The sequence below is a fragment of the Thalassophryne amazonica genome, chromosome 16 (assembly GCF_902500255.1).
Source record: "Thalassophryne amazonica chromosome 16, fThaAma1.1, whole genome shotgun sequence".
NCBI lineage: Eukaryota > Metazoa > Chordata > Actinopteri > Batrachoidiformes > Batrachoididae > Thalassophryne > Thalassophryne amazonica.
The window spans coordinates 49191869-49218353 of NC_047118.1; the positions used below are offsets into that span (position 1 = coordinate 49191869).

General features: G+C 39.6%; 1 protein-coding gene across 8 annotated transcripts in view; it reads right to left on the reverse strand.

Moving 5' to 3' along the window:
• LOC117527207 (SUN domain-containing protein 1-like) overlaps positions 1-26485 on the reverse strand; it is a 76700-nt gene that overhangs the window by 27395 nt on the left and 22820 nt on the right. For 7 of the 8 annotated variants that reach the window (XM_034189427.1, XM_034189422.1, XM_034189420.1 and 4 more), the window contains 2 exons: positions 1152-1346; positions 757-986 (listed from right to left, as the gene is read on the reverse strand). In XM_034189427.1, the coding sequence (XP_034045318.1) occupies positions 757-986; positions 1152-1273 (352 nt within the window). In that variant the 5' untranslated portion in view covers positions 1274-1346. Of the gene's footprint in view, positions 1-756; positions 987-1151; positions 1347-3066; positions 3102-26485 lie in introns of those variants that run through there. The other variant, XM_034189425.1, reaches the window with a different exon arrangement.

Sequence of the window (26485 nt, forward strand, 5' to 3'; positions counted from 1 at the left end):
TCACCCCCCTCCAGGTCTCACTGTCGCCACCCACATAAATGCAGAGTCCATTTATATTTCCTGAAAAAGTATGGGTATGTCCTCAGGTTTGAACTACTATGCTGCAGCATGCTGGCACTGCCCCTGCTAGCGCTTTCTTTCAGAAAACACAGCATAGCAAAGTCCAGAAGAAGAAGGCAGCTACTGTTAACATAACTTTTCTTTTCTGAACCAGTGTGACTGTACTAAATTGTGAACCCAACATAAAGTTCAAATGGGTACATTTATACTGCCTACCACAATTGCACAGGTTCATTTTATTATTACCTAGCTAAGTTAAACCTTCCTGTGATCAGTCTTGCGGGTGCTCGCACTGACCTTTGCATTTTTACAAGACTGTGAAGGCACGCAACTAGCATCAAAACAAGCTTAACTCAAATTATTTATAGTTAAGATCAAGCCATCGATCAGTTTATACATTTAAATCAATTCAGGAGTTTGTGTATGGATGCAGTCTGATTTATTACTATAAAGTCTATTTTTGCTTTGTATCGTTTAATTGGCACACTCCTACAAATTACTAAAATAATTTTGAGAATCAGTTATACTGTTATTTTTGAGGTTTTGCAGAACACACTGAAAATTTGTGGACATAAGTGCTCATCAAATATTTTCAAATGTGCTCACAAATACATTAAGTTAAAAGATTGAACACAGCACTTTTATAAATGCATGATATAATAATTTGAGATGGAAACTGTCATTTCAACTACATACCCCACTGTCCAGCCACAGTGGTGGTGGTGACACTGCGCTGTCTCAGGTGCGACTGATCCAGGTTGGATGTGAGCATGGTGGAGTCAGATGTGCTGCTGCTTCCCTGAACACTGCTGCTAATGGGTGTATTAACAGTTGAGAAAGAGAGGGTTTTCCTCGGTGTGGGCGTTTGACTCAGGGACAAAGACAGGGAGCTGGAGCCGGGCTGCTGCTTTCTGCTGCGTAACGTTCTGGCAAAGAAGGGGCAGGAAATGTATATAAGTGTGCTTTTTGTTGTGTGCGCATGAACAACAAAGGCAAACACAAACATAAGTGAACTGGTGAAACAGAAATGCTGAGGTTTGGACGCGAGAACGCGCACAACACAGCAAATGTGAATTCATTGCTAATCTTACCGTGTCTCTCTCCTGGTGCTCGTGTAGCTGCTGCTACTGCTGTGCCTCTGAGCACTGTCATCAAGGATGACGTTGCCATAGCCACCGGCACCGGTCTGTAGACGCAGGCTCCGCCGCGACATCCTGGGTGACTCGTACACGGGAGCAATATTATGATGCTTCTCAAACTCTAACGCTGTTGTTGAGTAGCTGGAGCTGTAAGTGATGGAAGGCCAAAAGGAGGGGGGAAAGGAAAAGAGTGTGAAAGTTTGTCAGAGGAAATGAGTCAGCTGGATTATACTGATGACAAAGCAGCACTGTTTAAAATGGCGTTTATCACAGGACGCAGACTTCATTTTTATTTTGCAACGCATAAATCATTGTGGGCGGTATGGTGGCTTAGTGTTTGCTTCACAGCAAGAAGCCCTTCTCACTTGGGTATTTCTGTATGGAGTTTGCATGTTATCCCCATTTTTCCTTGGGTTCCCTCAATGTTCCGGCTTCCTCCCACTTCCAAAGACATGTATGCTGGGTGGGTTGGACACTTTAAATTGCCCGTAGAGTGTGCGCATGTCTGCGTTTGTCTGTATGTGGACCGACGATAGACTAGCATCTTGTTCAGGGTGTACCCTGCCTCTCGCTGTATGAGTGCTGGGATAGACTCCAGCTCCCCCAACAAGACACTTGTTTGGAGTAAGCAGATATAGAAAATGAATGATTAAATCATTGTGCAAACTCAAATTCAGCAGGCCTGGACCAAGTTTAAATCAATATTCAACAGGATTATCTTACACTTACACTTCTCATGCACGTCATCATCCATGCTGTGTTTTCACTACAATTTTATTAGTAGTGGGGGGGAGGCCAGTCCGCACCTTGCAATCAACACCGCACCCCTGCCAACGCAACATATTAGCTATGATTCTGAGTCTGCTAACCTTAACAATAATGGAGAATTCCAGAACAGTTGCTGAAAATACATTAAATTCTAATCATCTTCATCATTAGAATGTAAAACTGTCCACAATGTCTTCAGAAATGGACCTTCACTCTAATGGGTAGACGTGGGGTGGCATTCCACCTCTCGTCTCTGTGGCTCACATCTGCACTACTTCTATAAGCCAGAAGAAAACAACCACGACAGGAACGTTTTGAGGTTTGGGTGGAAATCACTACCTAATTTGCATGTAAAAATGATATATCACACATGCCATCCATCAGAAAGCGACTTAGTATGTACTTTAAGCGAAGGAAAGTTAAGTGTTTTTGAAATTGGCACCATGGCAGCACTGAGCGCTCCTTGCTATCACTCAGTGATTATGAAACAGAGTATGACTGTTGCTCTGTCAGATACACAAGATGCAATACTTCAAAGAGAATAAGTCACCAGGTGAACTGACAAATGTATTTCTGCAGAATAATTTGTTCCACGGTTTATTTTAATGTCAATACATACGCTGATCAAATAAATGTGCATGTGCATATGTTGCAGAGACAAATGTGCATCTGCCCTCCTGAATCAGCGGTGCCAATAATTTTGTGGCAGTGGCCCTCTGCCACAAAAAAATGTATACAGAGGAAACACGGGGGAGACACTGAGGAAGCCTTCTTTTATAAAACAAAAGCAAACAAAACAGACACAGACAGAGCATTTAGGAAGAGCACAAAGCTGTCGCACCCTGCTGCTGCTAAGAGCATGACTGGAAGCAACTAACTCCATAACACAGGGAGGGTGAAAAGAAGTCAACATAACATGGACAGTGCGGCTTTGACAGGAAATCTGGTTAAAAAAACAAAAACAAAAAACAAAGCTTCATAAACGTCCGAGCAGGCTGATAACAGAATATTCTACTTCACTCACTGCGATTAAAAACCAGCATTAAGTAGAAGCAAACTGAATTCTGAGAAGTTGTGACTCACTGTGCACCACACCCACCTCAGTGTCGAGGCCAACATTCAGCTCTGACTAACACTCAGCAGGACACACACACACACACAAAAAGGTATTTCTGTAATCCTCTTGGTGGTTGCATACCAACAAAATCAGGCTGAAAAAAAAAAAATCTGCATATCAGAAAATGCCTAAATACACAAAAATCTTACTTACAGAACTGTACTTACATCTTGTGCACAATTTTAAAAGCTCAACACAGAGCAGCCCTGATTGTGCACGCTTCAAAAAGATAAATCTACTCAAGAACAATGTACTGGTTTCTCACTAATACAATGATGTTACTGAGGGCTCAAGCTGGCCTGAAGTGACCTGAAAGCATCTCGTGCGTACATGCAGAGTATGAAGCACAACTAGGTCAGGCACTGACTCCACAGACAAACAGGGCGGGGCGGATCAGGAGGAGGAGCAGCTTATCTCACACAGACAACAAACTCGCTGGAGGAGCACTGCTTCTACAAACAAACGCTTTGGTTCACTGTACAGATGTGTACCGTATGTCCAACTGCACATAATTCACACATAATGTAAGAAAATACATCAACACACCCTCTGTAAAATATATCCTTATGCTTTGTCCTTTATGTGCAAAGAGTATTCACTGCTGCTACGATCTGCACTAAACTGAGGATTAGACTCCTCCACTGAGCACCAATTACACCCTGGTGCTTCCTGCTGCACAGATATAAACATTTGGGCAGGCAGAGCTGCTAGTTACATCAGTTAGTCAGCTGATGTCTGTCGAGTCGGTCAGAAAGTTGTGTACATCCACATAACTTAGAATGGACATCTGACAGAACTTTCCTCATGGTGGTTTTGTGCTGTTCTTGCTAATAGCTTGCCAGTCAACGTCCAGTCGATGTTAAAGCGCTTTCTCACGGCGGCAGCATAAAAACCGTGACAGCAGAACTCCATCTTAATCTTCACAAACCTAGGCATTGTCTCAAAACACTGTTTTTGCACAAGAATCGTTCAAAATAAGAGCCCATAATCTTAACAAAATCTTTTATTCCACTACCAGTGCACACTGATGATGTTGTCACAGGTAGGTAGAGCTGAAACAACTAATCGAACTAATCGAATTAATCGATTAAAATTGATTATTAAAATAGTTGTCAACTAATTTAGTCATCGATTAGTTGCTAAATAATTTTGTTTCACCGCAAATGTTTAGTTTCTTCCATATAATCAACCGAGCTTTGCTTTGAATCTTGAACCAATGAAGGAGTGCTTCGAGGTGCTGCTTCGTGGTTTCATTTATTTCGCTTTATCTTAATTTTTCCCCACTAAAACCCTAAAGAGCATATGTCTGTGAGGAATATTTACCTTTTTATGTTAAACTGACCTGTTATGGTCTTCTGAAACAGTTGATAGATGTATTTTATGCTAATGCCGATGCTAACACATTAGCATGTCTATGGCATTTTCAATGTTAAAGTTAGCATTAAGCTGCTGGCATTTCAGCATGTTTGTGCATTTGTTTTCTGTATAATAATTAATGGCTCAGCGTTTGTTGTTGTAAAAGAGTCAAATGTATTACAAATTATATTCTTAATTTATTTCTATTACCTCCGCCAAGGAGGTTATGTTTTCGGTCGTGTTTGTTTGTTTGTCTGTTTGTCAGCAGGATAACTCAAAATGTTTTGAACGGATTTTGATGAAATTTTGTGGAGTGGTTGGAAATGACAAGAGGAACAAGTGATTAAATTTTAGTGGTGATCTGGATCACGATCCGGATCCCGATGCTGACGCGTTAGCATGTCTATCACATTTTCAATGTTAAAAGTTAGCATTAAGCAGTTGCAGCTGTCATCACGTTCGGGTGCATTTGTTTACAAATTGTAATATTTCTTAAATTTATTTTTGTTTATATATTAATAATCTAATGATTATTATATACAATTTTAGAGAAAGAGACAAAAAGAAATAGATCACTGTGTCAAGGAGGGAATCTCTTTAGGGTCAGTGACCCTATGGCCTTGTTTAGAGAAGTGTTTCATAAATGTTAAGAAATTCTTATATTTGCAGTTTAGTTGAATAATAAATTGATTTTTGTCTCTTATTTGTTTTTGTCTATAAGCACATGCAATATCAATATCAGTGCTCAGATGACAGTAGCTTCTGGGAAAGGTGCAAGTTGCAATAAACTGTGATGCCAAGCGCTAAGGATACATGCTATCCACTCACAGCAGATGAAACTTTTTTTTTACTACTGAGCAAACATCATTGTTAGACTTTTTTAGGTTCAATGATTCCACAGCATGTAGATGTCATGGCGTCAGTGACCCCATGGCCTTGGCGGAGGTTTGCACTCTCTGAGTGCTTCTAGTTTATATATTAATAGTAATAGCAACAATAGTAATAATAACTAATAATGCTACAATACAATTTTAGAGAATGAGACACGAGTCATGTGTCATTGTGAAATGACCAAATAGTTTACAGTTATACAGAGAATGTTGCACATATGAGTCAGGCTACAGTTTTTGATTTAGGTTTTATGGTTAACTGCTTATGCTAATTGCTCATTTGCAGCAACAAAAATACCTCTTTTTGTCACCATATATTTTATAACATTTATATGTTTCAATGTTGTTTTATGGCAACTCCGCACTTTGATAAAGCAATGCCATTTGAAACAATTATTTTTGTTCTTTATTATAAACTGTTTTATTCTTTATTATTTTATATTTCAACAACCAAGGGACATTTGACGATTTGTTGATTTTCAAGTATTTTAAGTTTTCAAATAATGTTCTGTTGTTAAATAAAGTGATGGAAGGAGAGAAAAATTGTTTCCCCGGCACATTTTTAAAAAAAATTCCCCGCTAATCCGATTAATCGTATCAAAACCCCATCAGATTCATCAATGATCCAAATAATCGTTTATTGCAGCCTTACAGGTAGGACACTGAATAGATATGAAAAACATTGTGAAAACTCATTATTTTTTGCTTTTTACAATGTGTTTGGGTCATGAAATTAATTAATTTTAGGGAGACATTTAATAAACTTTCATTTAAAAAAAATGAATTTTTGTCTGGGTGTTTAACCAACATTCTCCAAAAAAAAAGCGGTGGGTTGATGCTCCTCCGACATGCAGACACGGTATATTGTATGAGCATAGTCAAAGTGGGCGTGCACACCAGCCACACCCCCTACAACTTTTTGTTGCTTGAATTAAAAACCTACCTTGCACGAGTCTCATCTTCCATGATTAATCAATCAACATACTTCACTCTGATTTTAGGATTCATGGACATTCAGCATTTGTTGCAAGTAAGTGACATGCAGGCTCTGCATGTTAAGATAACCACAAGCTGAACTTCCCTTGCTTGACAGTAGTAAATTCTATAGGTAGAGGTTCCTGGAAATCAAAGCTTATGCACCATCCACCCAACAAATCCAAGCTCTAAAATATGATAGCGTAAGCCATTTGATTGAGTGAATTTTTAGCTAAAACCTCAGAGTTCATGCTGATCGGCAACCATGTATGTTTAGGGCTTTTATTGTGAAAGGTTAGAACAAAGACAGTATCTTTTCTATGACTTGCATTTGACTGTTAAAAAACAAACAAGCAAAAAATGCTTGATGAGGTATTTGAGTGCAAGTAGCAAAAACAAAAATGGCTGCAAAAATAAAATAAATCAGTATTGGCTGTACAGAAATATTTGGGTTGAAGAAAAGATGTCCAAGTTCACTGCAGAGCAAAATGTTATTTTTCATCCATTTTAATTACCGCCATCAATTTTTTCTGCAGACATTTTCCCCTACAAAATCCCTGCAATCACTCTGTAATTATTTTCTCTTTCCCAATAGAGTGAATCCTGTGAAAACAGCACTATTTTGTCATATTGCAAAACATATATAATTACAGAAGAAAATAGTGCCATGCCAGTTTTTAATATAGTGCAGTCCCGCTTAAAGTAGACCTGCATTGAAATAAATGTGGTTAGACCTCAGAAAGAAATAGCTGATATGTATTTATAAGACCCTTATGAATGCAGTAAAGGAAATCTGCAAGCCCAAATTTGTAATTCAGCTGAAAAATCTTTGTTTAAAAATGACAAATTTACAGCTAAAATTTGGCCCTCCGTGAAAACTGTTTGTACATCCGGGACATTGCAGTGACGTGCGGCATAAGATGGAGCGCCAACGCCTTCAGTCCGATCCCGCATTGAAATTGATTTTATCTGTTAGTAATGTTACTGTTATATACATCCTGGTTTCAACATCCAAAAGTAAGGTGCAATGAATGCGAGATACAGCTCTGCATGCTCAGATCAGCGGCGACATCGACAGTGGGCAACGTTTTTCCCCGACCCATACGCTTTGCTCTCACTGCCTCTGATGTGCTTACTGAGTCTGCGGGCTCGGTAAACGCCGCAGTGGGCCACTCACACCGCCCCCGTGCCTACTGTGCAGCCGACACCACCTCCCTGTCTACTGAATGGAGGTGCGGCCAACTTGGCACAAGTCCAGAGACTACACTCGCTGTTTTGATGCGGTGTGGCTGGCCGGCCGCCCGCAAGGACAAACATCTTGCGGAAAAATCTGCAGCACCGCACGGTCTCAGTAATCGCAGCCGCAGAGCTCCGTGGCCACTGAGAGAGGTATCTTTTTAATGACTTGGATTCTTTGCGGGTCCCGCATCTGTACCCCGCAAAGGTAACACCGGAGGCTAAAGACAGTAGATTTTCAATGCGACACCACTCAATCAAATGGATGTATGAAAAAGTCCCCAAAAATAATTTTCAAGCAAAAATAAAAGAAATGTATACTCACCAAAAGTACCGCAAGACGATATGAAGTTTTAAAAAAAGTCGATCCTTCCGTATAAGACAATAAAAAGGTGCTTTTGTAAGAGATGCAAACTGACGTAAATCCACAAATTATAGTTGCAATGCATGCAGGGATAGGGTCTTCTCTTTGATCTCTCGGCAACGTCCTGGATGTGCTGACAGTTTTGCGGAGGGCAAAATTTTAGCTGTAAATTTGTCATTTCTAAAAGAATATTTCTCCGCTAAATGACAGATCTGGGCTTGCACATTTACTTTACTACATTCAGAAGGATCTTATGTGTAAATATAAGTATAAATATGTCTTTTTGGTCCAAAGATCTGACTGCATTTATTTTAATGCAGGTCTACTTTAATAATGCCCACCCTCAAGTATCAAAAGGACAACTGTAAAGACACAAAGAACAATAATCCTGCAGTTACAGAGAAGCTGAATATCAATAGTGCAAATAAAGCTGGGCTTCAGCAAATACAGTGCTGGGTACAAACACACTATGCCAAGTCTGCAGGGAACACAGCATAGTCATTAAGGCTACCGAAAACTAAAAGTGGCTTCCTGGAGGGGAGGGGATCTTTTGCTGTAGCACTTATGCAAATAAACATCAAGTATATCTTCTTCTGCTCTCGGCTACTCCTGTTAGGGGTCGCCACAGCGGATCAATCATTTCCATCTCACCCTGTCCTCTGTAGCTTCCTCTGTCACACCAGCCACCTGCATGTCCTCCATCAGCACATCCACAAACATCTTCTTTGGCCTCCCTCTTCTCCTCCTGCCTGGTGACTTCATCTTCAGTATCCTTCTCCCTATATACCCTGAGCCCCTCCTCTGCATATATTCAAACCATCTCAATCTCACCTCTCTGACTTTGTCTCCAAACCGTCCCATCTGAGCTGTCCCTCTGATATGTTCATTCCTAATCCTGTCTAGCCTCATCACTCCCAAAGAGAATCACAAAATCTTCAGCTCTGCTACCTCCAGCTCTGTCTCCTGTCTTTGTTCATGCCACGGTCTTTAAGCCGTACAACATAGCTGGTCTCACTACTGTCTTGTAAACTCTCCTCTTTACTCTTGCTGATATTCTTTGTTCACAAATCACTCCTGCCATCTTTCTCCACCCACTCCACCTTGCCTGCACTCTCTTCTCTACCACACTCCATTACTTTGGACAGTTGACCCCAAGTATTTAAACTCACCTACTTTCACCACTTCTACTCCTTGTAACCACACTATTCCACTGGGCTCCCTCTCATTCACACACATGTACTCAGTCTTGCTCCTACTGACTTTCATTCCCCTTATCCCGTTATTATTCCCCTCCCCTCTCCAGAGCATATCTCCATCTCTCCAGGCTAGGCTCAACTTGCGCTCTACTCTCACTAAAGATCACAATGTCATCTGCAAACATCATAGTCCATGGAGACACCTGTCTGATCTCATCTGTCAATCTGTCCATCACCATTGCGAATACGAAAGGACTCAGAGCTGATCCTTGGTGTAATCCCATCTACACCTTGAATGAGTTTGTCATTCCTATTGAGCATCTCACCTATGTCGCACTACCCTTGTTCGTGTCCTACACTGCACTACAGATGCAAACATTGCCTTCGTAGTGCCCTTTCTTGGAATGAAACCATATTGTTGCTCACACATCTTCCCCTGTTTTCTAAGCCTAGCTTCTACTCCTCTTGTCCATAACTTCATGCTGTGGCTGATCAATTTTATGCCTCTGTAGTTACTGCAGCTCTGCACATCACCCTTGTCCTTAAAAATAGGAACCTACACACTTCATCTCCACTCCTCAGGCATCCTCTCACTTTCCAAGATTTTATTAAACAATGTGATTAGAAACTCCACTGACATCTCTCCAAGACATTTCCATGCCTCCACTGGAATGTCATCTGGACCACCTGCCTTTCCACTCTTCATCCTCTTGATAACAAAATACATGTTATTTGGCTATTGTAATACAGACATACAGGTTCAGTTACAAGTCGAGGGGGTAGATATTGAAAGGGTACATGAAAATAAGTTTCTGGGGGTGATAATAGATGATAAGATAAACTGGAAGACTCATATAAAACATATACAAAGTAAACTGTCAAGAAGCATTTCAGTTCTAAACAAAGCGAAACATATTCTGGACCACAACTCACTCTGCATTCTTTACTGCTCACTGGTTTTACCATATTTACAGTACTGTGCAGAGGTATGGGGTAATACTTATAAAGGTACACAAAATCACTATCACTAATGCAGAAAAGAGCTATAAGAATTATTCATAATACTGGCTATAGAGATCATACAAATCCACTATTTTTACAATCCAAATTCTTAAAATTCACAGACTTGGTTCATTTTCAAACAGTACAAATCGTGTATAAAGCAATAAACAATTTACTTCCAGCAAATATTAAAAATATGTTTTTTAACAGATCAGGGGATTGCAGTCTGAGGGGGAAATTTAATTTAAAGCATCAGTGGGCACGAACAACATTAAAAGGTTTCTGTATTTCTCTCTGTGGGGTGAGGATGTGGAACAGATTGGGAGTGGGGCTCAAGCAATGTCCAAGCATGAACCAGTTCAAATAGCGGTACAAAAATATGTTTTTTTCTAGGTATAGGGAGGAGGAAGGGTAATGAGGGTTAGGGTGTTTTTGTTTTTTGCTTCGGCTTGTAAATATATAGTATTTTGTATGTAAGTAGGTATGTGTATATATCTCTCTATATCTCTCTCTCATCTATCTATCTATCTATCTATCTATATATATATATATATATATATATATATATATAGATATCGGTTTAGGTGTGTAGGAATCTATGTGTATATGTGGCAAAGGGTATTACTGGTTGTGGGGAAGAAGGGGTAGGGATAAATAAGCTGATGCTTCACCCTACCCCTTTTCGGACATGTTGGGTACACAGTAGGAACTTTTTTGTTGTTGTCTTTACTGATCTATCTTGTAATTGTTGTTGTATCAAATGTTCGAAATAAACAGTTTTCATTCATTCATTCATTCATTCATTCATAGCTGCCCTCACTTCATCCTTACTAATCATCTTCTTGATGTACTCTCTCCACATCATCCAGCCTTTTCTCTCTCTCTCTCTCTCTCTCTCTCTCTCATTTTCTTCAATTATCAGCTTCTCAAAGTATTCCCTCCACCTTCCCAACAAACTCTCCTCACTTGTCAGCACAATACCATGTGCATCTTTTACCATTCTAACCTGCAGCATACCCTTTCCAGCTCTGTCCCTTTGTCTGGCCAATCGGTACAAGGCCACCTCTCCTTCGTTACTATTCAAGTTCTTGTACAGCTGCCACTTCTCTTTTCACCTTACACTGCATCTCTGCTTTTTTCATCTCTCTGACTATCCCAAAACTTTTTCGCCAACATCTTTCTCCTTATGCTTTCCTGGACGTCTTCGTTGCACCACCAAGTCTCCTTATCTTCCTTCCACTGTCCAGATGTCACACCCAGTACCTTCCTAGCTGTCTCCCTCACCACATATCCAGTACTTTTCCAGTTGTCCAATTTCTAACTTCACACTCATCACCCTGTCGGACACTCGCTTAACCTCCAATACACGCTTAACATACTCTTCCTTTAAAATGACCCCAACATCATTTCTCTTCCTATCCACACCACAATACAACAGCTTGAATCCACCGCATATGATCCTGTTCTTACTTCCCTTCGACTTGGTCTCTTGCACACACAATATGTCTGCCTTTCTTCTCTCCATCATATCAGCCAGCTCTCTCCCGTTACCAGTCATACTGCCAACATTCAAAGTCCTGACAAACTTCCACCCTTCTATTATTCTCCTCTTCTCCCACTGTCTGTGGACATGTTCTCCTCCTCTTCTTCACCCAATTTCCACCGGCACCCTGTTGAACAATGGCGCAGGTCATTGTTAATCCGGGTCTCGACCAATCTGGTATGGAAATTTGATTTGTACTCTGTATGAAGGTTTGGTTTTTTTTTTGGCTTGTTTTATGATGGATGCCCTTCCTGATGCAACCCTAATCATTTAACTGGGCTTGAGACTGACTCAGAGTGTACAGGCTGCATATTTTATTCACACTACCATGATCCAGCATGCAGTGCAAATACCACTGACTCGGTGCAAAGAGCATCCAAGCCCAGTGTGCGGCAGATCAGGCACGACGTAAACTTGTCTGTCTGTGTAGGCTACAGCCAAACAGAACTGTTAATGTTGTCTTCTGCTCCACCCAGAAACTCAAGAACATAAATTCCTCTCTATCATCTTTATCTGAGCACAACAGCAAACCAACTCCCCTGTGTGAATTACACAAAATTCAGCTACTTCTCCCCATGGTGCTGAATAACACCTAAAAATGCTGGAAAATTACAGGCCCTTCATATCAGAGCTGAAAACACTGTTTAATTAGTATGCAAACTCCATTCAGTTGTTCTGGGTCACAAAACTGATCTTCCAGGCTTCTCCCACAGCCCACATCAGTGATATAAATAGAAGCAAACGCCGCGGAGCGAGCGAAGAAGACACACATGCAAAGAGGGGCGCACACAGAACGATGATACACACACAACTTCCTGGAATCTCCTTATACAACGCCAGCTTTGATGTACTTCCCACGCAGCCCACTGAGTCGATTTTCTTAAAACCTAAACACAGAATCAGGACAGATAAGCTTCTGAATTTTTATGGCTGGTGTTTAGACTTCAGAAATTTAACAGATAACAAGGAAACTAACAGGAACATGTTCAAGGATGCCAACTAAAGCACACACAGAGGTCGGCACAACTGCAGGGGGAAAAACAAAAAACAAATAATGTATAACAAAATACTGTATTACAGTATTCTGTAATACATTAAGCCTAATTCACATTAAAGTGATTTCACTGTATTCATTATGAAAAACTGCATTCATTAAAGCAACTGTATGCAAGTTTTGAACACAGGAACAAATGCTCAATCAATCAAATATTAATGTGTTTTTAACCTTTTAAATGTTATTTATATCATATTTAAGTTAAATTGGCTCAAGTTATAGCTCTTACAATGGATAAACATGACCGATCTTGAATTATTTATTTTATGTTGCTTTGCATAGGCCCATTGATGTCTGAGAACAGCCCATCATATGGAGAAAATGGCCCATTACTTCAGGCACCAGGGGGCCATTAGCCCATACTACCTTTTTGAAATAAGAAATCAGATTTAGGATTTTTTTTCACATTTCAATTCCAATGATGAATATTCTTGAGAATTAAATGCTTATATAGCTGTTTGAAAGGTTGAACATGCATTTTTATGCTACATTATCACTGTATCATTGGCATGCAATGGTCTTAAAACAACGTAAAATCGTGGTATTTTCTAACGCACTCTGCCATGACAGGTAGAGTGCTAACAACTAAGCCCCGATGCTGCCTTTGGTACAATTTATTTGACTTAATTTTCATTAGATTTTAAGACAGGATCAATGTTTGATTAAGGCCAGTTGCACATACTTGACATTATAAACAGAACTGGATCTGATTGTTTATAATGACTCTGGATAAAGTGATGAGATCTAACACTTTCAGCCAGATGTATGCAATATGATAAATGTGTTCGTAGCATTGAGAAAGGATTTGCCCATGGGGTGGAAATAACATATTTGCAGCCTCTGTGCGCAACTGGTTTGTCAGGATAACATACCCTGGAGACAAGAAGAAAGTGTGGGGTTCACAGCGGCTGCCAAAATGTCTGTGCAAAACCAGCTCCATGTCATTTTTGTTAGACTGTACTAGAGAACCACAAAAACAAACACTGTCATGATTAGGGATGGGTATTGATAAGGTTTTATCGATATCGATGCCATTATCGATTCTGCTTATCGATCCGATTCCTTATAGATTCCCTTATCGATACCTCATGAATTTTGTACTAAAGGTAGGCTTTACAGGTTTTCTATGTATTTCCTTGAGTCTTAAAGTAAATAAATATGAAATTAGTCACTGTATCCTTGATCTCTGGACATAAATAAAAATAAACAAAACTGTGTTTCGCTTTGAAGTTATTAATTCAGACTGAATTCTATCGTTCTATCTTGACTTGTCAGAGAGCCGCGCAACGTTTGGAGCTGTGTGAACAGAACGGAGGATGATTCTCGTTTCTTTCTCGCAACAAGACAGGAGTCCCAGTTAGTAACTTTAATCCGCACAAAAGTGAATCACAACTCATATTCAGGGATGAAAGTGGTGAAAAACAAAAAAAGCTGAAACCCAAAATTACCCCCCAACACCACCTGCACGAAAATGTTTGAATTCTAGAAGCTCTGAAATGCAATCTGAGACTATTCCAGACAATAAACTGGAGTGAGTGCTGAATCCATTTAGGTGAGAAAAAAAAAAAAAAAAAAAAAAAAAAACTTTCCTTATTCAATTTCATTCCAGTAGTATTCTGCTCTTACTCGGATGCAGCAGTTTGGCAGATAGTTCTGGAGGAAATCACTGAAGAAATTAACAAACTGAAAATATGGTTTGACCGAAACAAACTGTCAAACTTAAATAAGACAGGGATGAAATGGAGGTGTGAGAGTCACTAGGTGTTCACAGGAAACATTTATTTCTGTATGTATTTATTTATTTATGTTAGTTGCTATTATATATTTTCTGTTGTGTTTCTATTCAGGTTCTTTTTGTCTCTTTCTCTAAAATTGTATATAATAATCATTAGATTATTAATATATAAGCAAAAATAAATTTAAGGAATATTACAATTTGAAAACAAATGCACCCGAACATGATGACGGCTGCAATTGCTAAATGCTAACTTTTAACATTGAAAATGCCATAGACATGCTAACGCGTTAGCATCGCTCCCGTTTTTAAGTTATAAAATACATCAACTGTTTCAGAAGACCATAACAGGTCGGTTTAACATAGAAAAGGTAAATAATACTCAGACGTATGCTCTTTAGGGTTTTAGCGGGGGGAAATTAAGCGAAAGAAAGAAATAAACGAAGCAATCGACCGAAGCATTGCTTCAATCTGCGAACCATACTTTGATTGGTTCAAGGTTCAAAGCAAAGCCGCGCTGCAGAAAAGTTGATTAAGGATCCGCTGCAGGGTCTGTAATCAATGTAGAGAAATGATCGTTTTCCTGACAAACACCCGCAAAAACAACGGCCACTCTGAAGGACCGATAACAGAATCATTAAGCACAAAGCTTATTGATGTCGGTGGATCGAATCATTTCTTAACGATACCCGAAAGGAACCGGTTCTCGATACCCATCCCTAGTCATGATGAGGAAGAGGACGATATTTACAATATCACGTGTGCATCTACAATTTCAGCATCCTGTGCTTGCTGTTATTATTAAACAAATTTACCACATGTGCCCTGCCTGCTTTGCATGGCTTATGCAAAAAGCCATACAAAGAAAGTACAGAACAAGACGGAATGTACACACAGTGGCAAGATCAGACTTAACACAAGCAGATGGACTCTGCAATTCATTTGTCAAAATGAATTCTAAACTCAATAACATGCATATTTAATCTTGCTGCAGCACCTGAATTAAAGAGGTCATATAATGACGCTGTTCCAACAAGCTAACAGTTAATAATATATTTTAAAAACATATAGGTTGCAACCAAAAATACAAGACAGACAGATGACAAATCCTCAATTTCCTGAAAGAAACTGTCGCTCAAGATTAGGGCTGTAATAATCTATCATTTTTGTGAGTGGTTAATCTATTGATTTTTTTTCCCAATTCATCTAACTTTTTTTCTTAATTCTACTGATTATTTTTTGATCGCCTTTTTATCTTTTGGTTAATTTACCAGTAAATTTCAACCACAAATTCTACCAAAACTTTCATCCTTGCATTGAAATATTTTGTTATAAAAAGACATAGTTTACAAAATAGAAATAAATGAATAATAGTAATCCAAATATATAAAAGTATAAAGTGCCAAAAATTAAAAAGACAGTCATGGAGGAAAAAAGGAAGAAAATATCATACATTTCTGTCTTTTTGTGTCTCAGGAAGAGGCACAAAAAGACAGACAGACAAACACATACGCACCTGCACACACACATACACCTACGGTCAATTTAAAAGTTTCCAATCCACCTAATCCGCATGTCTTTGGATGTGGGAGGAGACCGGAGGACCTGGAGGGAACCCACACAAACTGGGGAGAACATGCAAACTCCACACAGAAAGGTGGGAATCAAATCCACAACCTTTTTGCTGTGAGGCAACAGTGCAAACCATTCATCCACCATGCTGCCCCCAAAAAAAGTTATTTGTGGTAACACACATGCATACACACTTCTGACAGCGACAAAAGAAAGCATGTGGACTGTAAATCACACTTTAAAAACACCACAGTTGTAACAGGGGCACGTTGTGTCCACTGACACTCGAGAGAAGCAAAATTTGTCAGGTACTCAAAAACCAAAATTGCTAGTGACTAAGCGTAAGAAACAACCAAGCATTGAATCAGAGCTGCAAGTAATCCCCGTTTATCTGACATCATTTTGATCAGTGTGAGCACAGAGTTTGTAAATCTCTGTGACTTACATTAATGCCAACAACATCAATTTAATGATTAATCCAGTTTGGCTGAAGTACTTGGTGCTTCCCAGCAACAGTAAAGTGGGACCACCTTCTGTGTGTTGAAACTGGATATTCATCCAATCCCCCCACCCCTCCCCGACATTCATTTACAAGAGCCGCTGGGAGCATGAAGGGAAAATAACAAAATCAGAGCAAACCGGAACTCAAAGTATGCTCTGCCTTCCTCCTTCCTCAAACCATGTTTGATAGTTAAAAAAAAACAAACAAACAAACAAAACTTTCCATCGGACTCTCTCAGGGTGGGCTGAACTTGGCACCAAAATTAGATCGTTCCAGCCCGCCCTCATTCCCCCCTCACTGACACCACTTTTACTCGCACAGCATTCTGAGGTATTCTTTGCTCTCCACACTACAGTGTTCCATTTCATGTTGCCATGGTTGATATGGAAACTATGCTAAACAGTTCGCTGTAGTGAGGGGGAAAGTGAACAGCAGCCGATTATTTACCAACAGAGAAATACAGTATCAAAAGAACACAAGGCAAGGCGGCAAGGCGGTGTGGAAAAATCCCCAGAATGGTGGCTGGTGTTAAACAGCTACTAGTGCGCACGATTTGAAGATAACATCATATTGCAATTATTGTGGAAAACATTACGATTGTGATTTGCAAGATAGTAAATGTATGAGTTTATTTATTTTAATATTAACAGCCAAGTGCACAAAAATTTAGCCAGGGTTCCAGTTTTTGTAAATTTGCCTCCGTACATTGCCACAAAAGAGTCAAAATAAAACAATCCAGATGTTCTTGCAGTATCAACTTTCAGCCTTAATTCAAGGTTTTGACAAAAATATCACATTAATCATTTAGGAATTACAGGCACTTTTATGCACAGTCCCTCCATGTTCAGAGTCCAACGGCAATTGGACAAACTGATGATTGTGAATAAAAATAATCACTTTTACAAACAGTTTTCTTTAAACAAGTCAGGCAACGGACACATGACCATCTCCAAGTCATGAAACGGGTCTCACACTTCATTTCTATCAATCATTAAGAAATACACACAGTATGGTACATCTGTCTGGAGGAGTGTGCAAGAAGGAGGTTAGTGAGGGAGGCCACAAGACACCCAGTCAACTCTGAAAGAGCAATAGGCTTCTGAGGCTGTGATGGGAGAAACTATCTATAGTGCTATGAATTGCTGTAATTTATAAATGGTCAATGCATTATTTTTGTTAAACCCCTTGAAAGAAAGCAGCATAGAGTACAAACACATTTGGCATCTCATTTGTTTAATTTCAACTCCATTGTGGTGTTGTGCAGATGCAAAAATTACAAAAATGATGGCACTGTCCAAATACTAGCATTCCCTTGTTGTCAAAGTTTAATGAGCAAAAGCACAACAAAATGCATTTAAACTTTTTTAAATAGCATGTCAAAGTACAAAATGTGATTTATGTTGTCATTTCTACTTTCCATATAAACCCAACTGACTCTGTACAATATAACACATTTAAAAGTGTACTGCCATTGCATGTTTTAAGATTCAATTCATAAAAATAATTTTCTTTATTTATTGGCCTTGAAATAGGGAATTCGTAAAATGCCAATGCCAAAATGATAGTCTTGAATTTTTTTTTTTCCCTCAAAAGAACTACTTAGGGTAGCGACCCATACAGTCTATGATAAAGAAGTTATAGATCATGTGGGTGCTTCCCCTGACTTGCACGAAGGATGCTGGGAAGCACACGATGACAGCCAGTCAGAGAAGAGATGCATGGTAATGTCAGCTGGCTGCTCGTCGAAACAAAATAATCCAACATGGTGGAAAACACTCTGAAACAGCTTGTTTCTGTATAAATCAAATATGTGTCTCATATATAAAACTGGTTAAAGCTAACGTTGATCATTTCAAAGCCTCACGCAAGCGCACACACAATTCCTCCTGAAGACGTTAAAGGAAAATAAAATATTCATTATGGAATTTCCCCAGATAAATATGTTCTGTTCAGTAAAATGGGCTGTAATTTTGCAACACCGATGTTACAATTGGTGAATTTCAGTAGAAACTAAATTTTGTCAGTTTTGTGAAATTTGAAAGGCTGTACAACTTTCATAATTTTCTTATTTGAACAAGAGTTGATCCTGGATAGATTTAATTTTCAAATCTGCTCCTTGAAAGTTAAAATGTAGATGAAAAACCTATTGAATCATAGTTTTTCACAGTTAAATATGTTAAACAAATGTAGATAGCTCATTCAGTACTCCAGTACTGCTCCAGTACATAAACAGGCGCTTAACAAAGAAGTTCACTGCTCACACAAGGATCTCCTTTTAGATTGAATGTCTATGAAAACTATCTGCTTTGTTTTATGTGAAAATGAGTTTATAGCCAGGTATATCTGCGAGAAAAGGAAACTATAGCTGTTTAAATCACGTGTGCAGCGAAGGAGGCCACGAGAATTTAATCCCTCCCATGTTTTAAAAAAAAAAAAGGCAGAAAATTCAGTAAATACTGCAGTGAATCATTTACCATTCTTCAAACAGGTATGAAGTCCACAACGTCCAACATGAAGGAGAAAACGTCTGTTTTAATGGTATTGCACACACTATTGCATGGTACACACTCAGTGCAGTGCAGAACATGATGTATCGATATTTAAATTACACCATTTAATAATTCATATACGGTGTATCCAGAAAGTATTCACAGCGCTTCACTTTTTTGTTACAGCTTTATTCCAAAATTAATGTTAATTTTTTTCTATTCAAATTCTACTCAAAATACCCCATAATGACAATGCATAAAAGGTTTTGAGATTTTTGCTAATTTATTAAAAAAATAAGAAGAAAAAAAAAAACTAAGAAATCACACGTACATAAGTATTCACAGTCTTTACCATGAAACTAAAAATTGAGCTGAGGTGTGTCCTGTTTCTACTGATCATCCTTGAGATGTTTCTACAGCTTAATTGGAGTCCACCTGGGGTAAATTCAGTTGATTTGACATGATTTGGAAAGGCACACACTTGTCTACATATAAGGTCCCACAGTTGACAATGCATGTCAGAGCACAAACCAAGCATGAAGTCTCGGAGGTCTACAGAGAATTCCTTTGAATTGTCTGTAGACCTCCGAGACAGGATTGTCTCAAGGAACAAATCTGGGGAAAAGTAGAGAAACATTTCTGCTGCTTTGAAAGGTCTCAATGAGCACAGTGGCCTCCATCATCCATAAACGGTAGAAGTTCAGATTCATCAGGACTCTTCCGAGAGCTGGCCGCCTGTCTAAACTGAGTGATCAGGGGAGAAGGGCCTTAGTCAGGGAGGTGACCAAGAATCTGATGGTCACTCTGTCAGAGCTCCAGCATTCCTCTGTGGAAAGAGGAGAACCTTCCAGAAGGACAACCATCTCTGCAGCAATCCACCAATTAGGCCTGTATGGTAGAGTGGCCAGACAGAAGCCACACCTGAGTAAAAGGTACATGGCAGCCTGTCTGGTGTTTGCCAAAAGGGACCTGAAGGACTCTCAAAACAAAATTCGCTGGTCTGATGAGACAAAGACTAAACACTTTTCATCTTTCAGCAGGACAATGACCCTAAGCACACAGCCAAGATATCAAAGGGGTGGCTTCAGGACAACTCTGTGAATGTCCTTGAGTGGCCCTGCCAGAGCTCAGACCTGAATCTGATTGAACATCTCTGGAGAGATCTGAAAATGGCTGTGCACCGACACTCCCCATCCAACCTGATGGAGCTTGAGAGGTGCTGCAAAGAAGAATTGGCAAAACTGCCCAAAGATAGGTGTGTCAAGCTTGTGGCATCATATTCAAGAAGACTTGAGGTTGTAATTGCTACCAAAGGTGCATCAACAGTGAATCAAGCAAAGGATGAGAGTACTTGGGCACATGTGATTTCTTAGTTTTTCATTTGGGGTTGCTGTGAGTAGAATTTTGACGGGAAAAAAATTCATGTACTCCATTTTGGAATAAGGATGCAACATAAAATGTGGAAAATGTGAAGCATTGTGAATACTTTCAGGATGCACCGTGACTGCACAGGAGAATATTCTAATTAGGATTGCGATGCGATTGATTGTGCAGCCCCAAAACTTCATTCGCTCATGTAGGATAGCCCTCAGGCCAGCTGCTTACATGAAAACATCAGAACTCTTAAGCATGTCACCCAACACTAAATAAAGAGGTGTTCATTTTTTATGTCGCTGGGAAGGCAGGAAGCAGTTGTAGAAATGCCGCCTTCATTGTGATTTATAAAATCTGTTACTGTGTATGTAACACAGGCGCACATCTCGAAATCCAGCTGCTGTATTTTAACTGCCTGGCACCAGACGAGAGGTGCAAACACCGAAAGACACTCACACCAGATGCCACAACATTTGCGACAGCAGTACACACAACTGTCAAAGCAGCGTTCTGTACACAGTGAGGCGTCTGTCTATAATTGGCCAGTGAGTGAAGTCCTCACATGACAGAGCCATCAAGGCTTGTGTTACAGAGGAATCTTCATGTAGTTATCTCAGATTTACCCAAAAGTTAGATTAGGTTTGTTTGTTTGTTTTTTTTTTGTTTAAAAAAAAAACAAAAACAAAAAAACAATCTAATGTACACTGCTGCATGAAATGCAATTTCAATTCAATTTCAATTTATTTTCATTTATATAATCACAACAAAGTTGCCTCAAGGCGCTTCACACAAGTAAGGTCTAACCTTACCAACCCCCGGAGCAAGCACACAAGCGACAGTGGTAAGGAAAAAGTGCAACTAAGTCACAAGCCCCTTTTACGATACACATGGAAAATTATCTGCCCAGCAACAAGACATTTGACACTACCACATCAGATTTTGTCAAACAGGAGTTGACCATGCTAATGTTTTGGATATGGTGTGAGACTAGTAATGACTGGTAGAGATCCTATTGGAACTCAATGTGCATAAATGTGAAATTAACTCTCCAACAGATCAGATTCACAATTACAGTAGAGCACAACACATTGTGTTTTTTGATGATGTCTGACCTTGTTCACGTCATGACTAACTTGGGAGCTGCGTGTCCTGCATTTTTATATGAATGAGACATTTTAGCTTTTTGATTAAATTTTATTTTAAACTGTAATAACATTAAAAAAAATTGGATTATTCAGATATGTAAAGAGCTGTGAAACAACTGGTGGACTGTTTGATTTTTCCACATCATCTAGTGCAAAGGTCTACAATTGCAACCCCTTTAACACTCCATAATTCTCTTCTCAAAAAGGGTCAGATTGGTCTAGACAATCCATATTTATGTAGGCTGCACATTTGTGCACGCTCCTGAGCGCCTTTCTGTGTACAGCAGAGCCAGTGAGGTTTGTGTAGCTAAAAACATGGACTCAAACGTTTCTCCTGCATCCCTCTTAATTTTATGGTTTATAACAGACCAGAGCAGATTAGGAACACTGGCATCAAAATTAATTCCGAGACCCCTTTAGTTGAGTAATGTTACATAAAAGAGGATTTATGCCTTAATGTGGCAACATATCTCATTCATTCTCGTTCACTAACCGTGCACGTATTACCATTTATTAACTTTAGCTGTGCAGACATCTGTAGACATTGATAGTAAAACCGGCTAGCTTGCTATCCCCAACGCTTCAAAGCCTGAAAAAAATGTTAGAATCATTGTAACAGTAAAACAGAGCAACTTAAGGTCCATCATCTGGAATCAAGATGCTGGTCAGCCCTGTAGTCTACAGTGTGTCGGTATTAATTTAATCTTGGTTGGAAGCACATGGACGAAAGAAAGCACTTGAGTGCACCCTTGGAAAGGGAAGGATAAGATCTGAAAATTCATCAAAAATTTGGACAGGCCACTTCAAATCGACAATATAATCATTAACATGCTGCTGCCAGACTTTTACAGGAAGCAGAAAGTTTGACCACATTACACCCATTTTGGCATCTCTTCACTGGCTTCCAGTCCCTGTGAGATCAAATTTTAAGGTTCTGTTACTAACCTATGAAATTATTCACAGACTGGCACCTCCCTACTTAGCTGACCTACTTAAACCCTACGTACTGGCCCGAGCTCTGCGTTCTCAGGGTGCAGGACTACTTTGTGTCCCTAGGGTGAACAAAAAGTCTGTGGGTCACAGAGCTTTCTCTTATTGTGCCCCTGTTCTGTGGAATGATCTCCCTGCATCAATAAAACAGCCAGATTCTGTGAAGACTTTCAAGTCCAGACTTAAGAAGCACTTATTTTCCCTTTCGTATGGCTAGCATACTGGCATTCGGTGTTTCACAGTTGTTAATCTTGCGCCGTCTGGTGGTCTGTGTTATTGTTTTCTACATTTTATTTGCAGTAAATTTAACATACTTGGGTTTGAACAGTTCACTGAAATCTTAAAGATGCGACTTCACCCTCAAACTGTCATTTTTGCACTTTTTAAAAACATTTTACAGAATTAAAAATTGGAAAAACAACTGACTAAGGGTGTAACAATACATTAGCTCCATGATATATAAAAAGATACATCTATCACAAGTCGATACATATCACAATACACAATTATAATCACTATTCACATTATGTAGAACATAATCTGTGGTATTTTTTCTGTACAGTTGTTGACTTTTCATGCTATCACAATACTAATTTAAAAAAGATTTGATACAGGTTTCATGATACAATTATGAATTCACGACGGCCCTACAACTGACTGAAGAACTGGTAATTAAAATATTGGTTAGTGACAGCCCTACAAATTTTACTGAACAACAGCCAGCCTCATCGTTACTGACGAAGTCTTGGGAAGCATCTGTGTGTTGGATCATATCTCTGAACTACAGTTTATCGAGAGACCTGTACCTGTCGACACATCTTTTCGATGGCCTAAACTCAAAGTGGGCGGGTAATTTTCTGCAATGAGGGGTTCAATAATGTACTCCCATTGACTAGTGGCACAGCAACTAACCAGAGTCTATTTTATTCATACAGATCATCAACAGTGCACATCAGTCTCGCTTTGTTTAATAAGTTCAGTGTGGACGTGGGGATCTCAATCTAACAGTCAGTACTACAGTGAGCAAAGTTAAAAAAAAATAATAATACATATTTCGCTCTCCTTTGCTTCAAATACAAATCAATTCCATTTCTGATGCATGGTGTATGTAAGACACAGTACCTTTCTGACAGACAAATCAGGTAACAATTTCCACATATATGTTGTCCTTGTTGCGTGCATTTTCCTCCTGGTGGAAGACATTTTAAAGGCAATTTTTCATGATGTAATAATATGACTGTCTTTTTAACAAAACATTGTTAAATGCAATATTACAGATTGTCCTACTTTTACTACTGTAATGCTAGACTAACTGGAACTGATAAGCCATTAAAATGTTTACTTAAATTTTAAAAAATAAATAAAAACTGCTTTCTCGTGCCAAGATTGCACCAGAGGGCCTCAAATTTGCTTAAGTATTTAAAATTTTCCAGGACCTGCTAGTCCCCCGAGCTGGATGTGCATTTTGGACCTGGTCATACGATGCTTCTTTCTCATGTTCTAGTTACCGACATGTCTCTGAACAAATATGTTTTTCCCAAAGTGTTGGGAAAAACCTTACAATCACTCTTTGACTGAACTCATTGAATCCCATTGAGAGAAGAAAGATAGGTGAGAGACCAGAAAGCACCCACTTCACTAGCAAAGAGCTTGTTTGGTAATAAATCCATTACTGGAAGCTTTTCACTCAATGTGTTGAATATTATTCAGTACATTAACCTGAGACCAGTGCTCCCTGGTACGAGGAGTCTGCATGGCAAAAGATTAAATGGATGTCTCTGCATTTTTTTCCTCTTGGGCCACTGAGCGCTAGAAACTTGCCGCAGTTCTTTCGAGTTTGGACAACAGATGGACCAATGGTTTCTGTCACCTGACTGTTTCTGCATTGATCCTTTGCTGCATGAACACCCTCAGAAAGTCTAAACACAATCAGGTAATGTGTTGACTGTCAAGTCATCATTAATGTCGATACACTGAATCAAAATCTGAAATGGCCTCCTGTTAATTAACTTACAATTCTCATTTTATTTTTCCTGTCAATTTTTACCTGCGAGAGAGAAAGAAACACCTCATACCTATCAAATAGCTAATCAAGGACCATAAACTATTAGTGTAATCCCAGGATCAAGGCCACGGCTGTGACAGTAAGGATTATTAATAGCTTATCACCTGACTGCATTTCAAGAAACACGATTGGCTTGTTCCAGCTTTTCAGTCTACAGGGCAGATTACAATCACACATAAGCTTTGCCCAAACTCTGATGTTACTTTACTTCACTCCATACTGTCCATCATCACCAGTTACCAAGAATGGATTTTAGTGCCAAGGCCATTAGGCGATTGACAGGAAAATAACCAACTTTTCTGATATTTTTCAGATGTTTATCAAACAAAACAGCAGACTTTAACCTGATCTCAAATGTGAAGAGTCACTCAGTTTTTGCTTTATTTGACACATTCAAAGGGCTGTACACCAAGGACAGGTTTTAAGTATTTAAACAGCTTTTAAAGTGATACAAATTTAACACACTGAACCGCCATGGTACAATCATGGCTAAAAGTAGGTGGAGCACAAAAATATATTTTGTGCACTGTAACAGTTATGTCATAAATGACAACAGAAGAAAACATACACCCATCTTCAACTGCTTATCTGGGATCAGGTTCCAGGGGCAACAGCTCTAGATTAGGAAGGCCGTTCCTCCCAATCACACCTCTCCAGGTGTCTCTGTTATTGCCCACGTGTCTGTTGAAGTCCCCCAGCTGAACAATGGCGTCTCTCACTGGAGCCCCATGCAGGACTCTAGTCAGGGACTCCAAGAAGACCAAATACTCCAAACTGCTGTTCAGGTGCATACGCACAAACAACAGTCAGAGTCCGTCCCTCATAACCCCCCCCCCCACCACCACCACCGGAAAGTGCAGGGAGGTGACCCTCTCATCTATCTGGGTAAACTCCAATGTAGTGGTGCTCAGCCGGGGTCTCGTGAGTGTCCCCACACCAGCCTGGCGCCTCATACCTTGTGCAACTCCAGAGAAGAATAAGGTTCAATCCCTATCAAGGAGAATAGTTCCAGAGCTGAGGCTTTGGGTGGAGGTGAGGCCCACCAGATCTATCTTCTTGTGCTTCACCCCCCACAAAAACTCCAGCTCCTTGTCCCCACAGCGAGGTCACCCATGGTACAGAGCACCCAACCCCAGTGATTCCTTCTGTGAGTGGTGAGCCCACAAGATGGAGATACAAGGTCCCCATTGCCTTTTAGGCTGTACCCGACCGGGCTCCATGGCAAGCCCGGCCACCAAGTGCTCACTGATGGACTCTCCATCTGGGCCTGGCTCCAGATGGGGGCCCCAGGCTTCCTCCAGGCCAGGTCACATTTCCTTTGCTTCGTTTTTTCATGGAGTTTTTTGGAACCATTCTTAATCTGGCCATGATCAGTCCAAGGTCAGTCAATCAGACATTTGAAAACCTGACAATTTCTGACAATGATGAATAATGCAATTATGGTGATACCACCCCCACCTCTTCAAGAAAACATGTCTTTCAAACATGTCAATGGATGGCGGAGTTCAGAAGGTTAAACCGCTTCACTTTATTTTCAAAAGCATTTATAAAAAGATTTTGCCAGAATAACAAAAAACACCATTTTGCAATAACGAAGGAATTACAATTCTGGCTCCACGTCACCAAAATAATGATGACTGATCTTCCAACCATCATTGAGCTTCAATCACAATACATACAGACAATTCTGTTATTAAACCATGCATACACGTTTGGTATACAAATGATGAAGAACCTGTTGTCCAAAAAATATATAAAACAAACAACAACAAACTAAACACAGAGTAAGTTCTTTTGACTTCTTTTTTGCTTGGGTCACCCCCACAGCAGATCCGAAAAACAAAACAATAAATAAATAAATATATATACAGATCCACGTCAGATCTTCCTGACATAACTCTAAATTAACATCT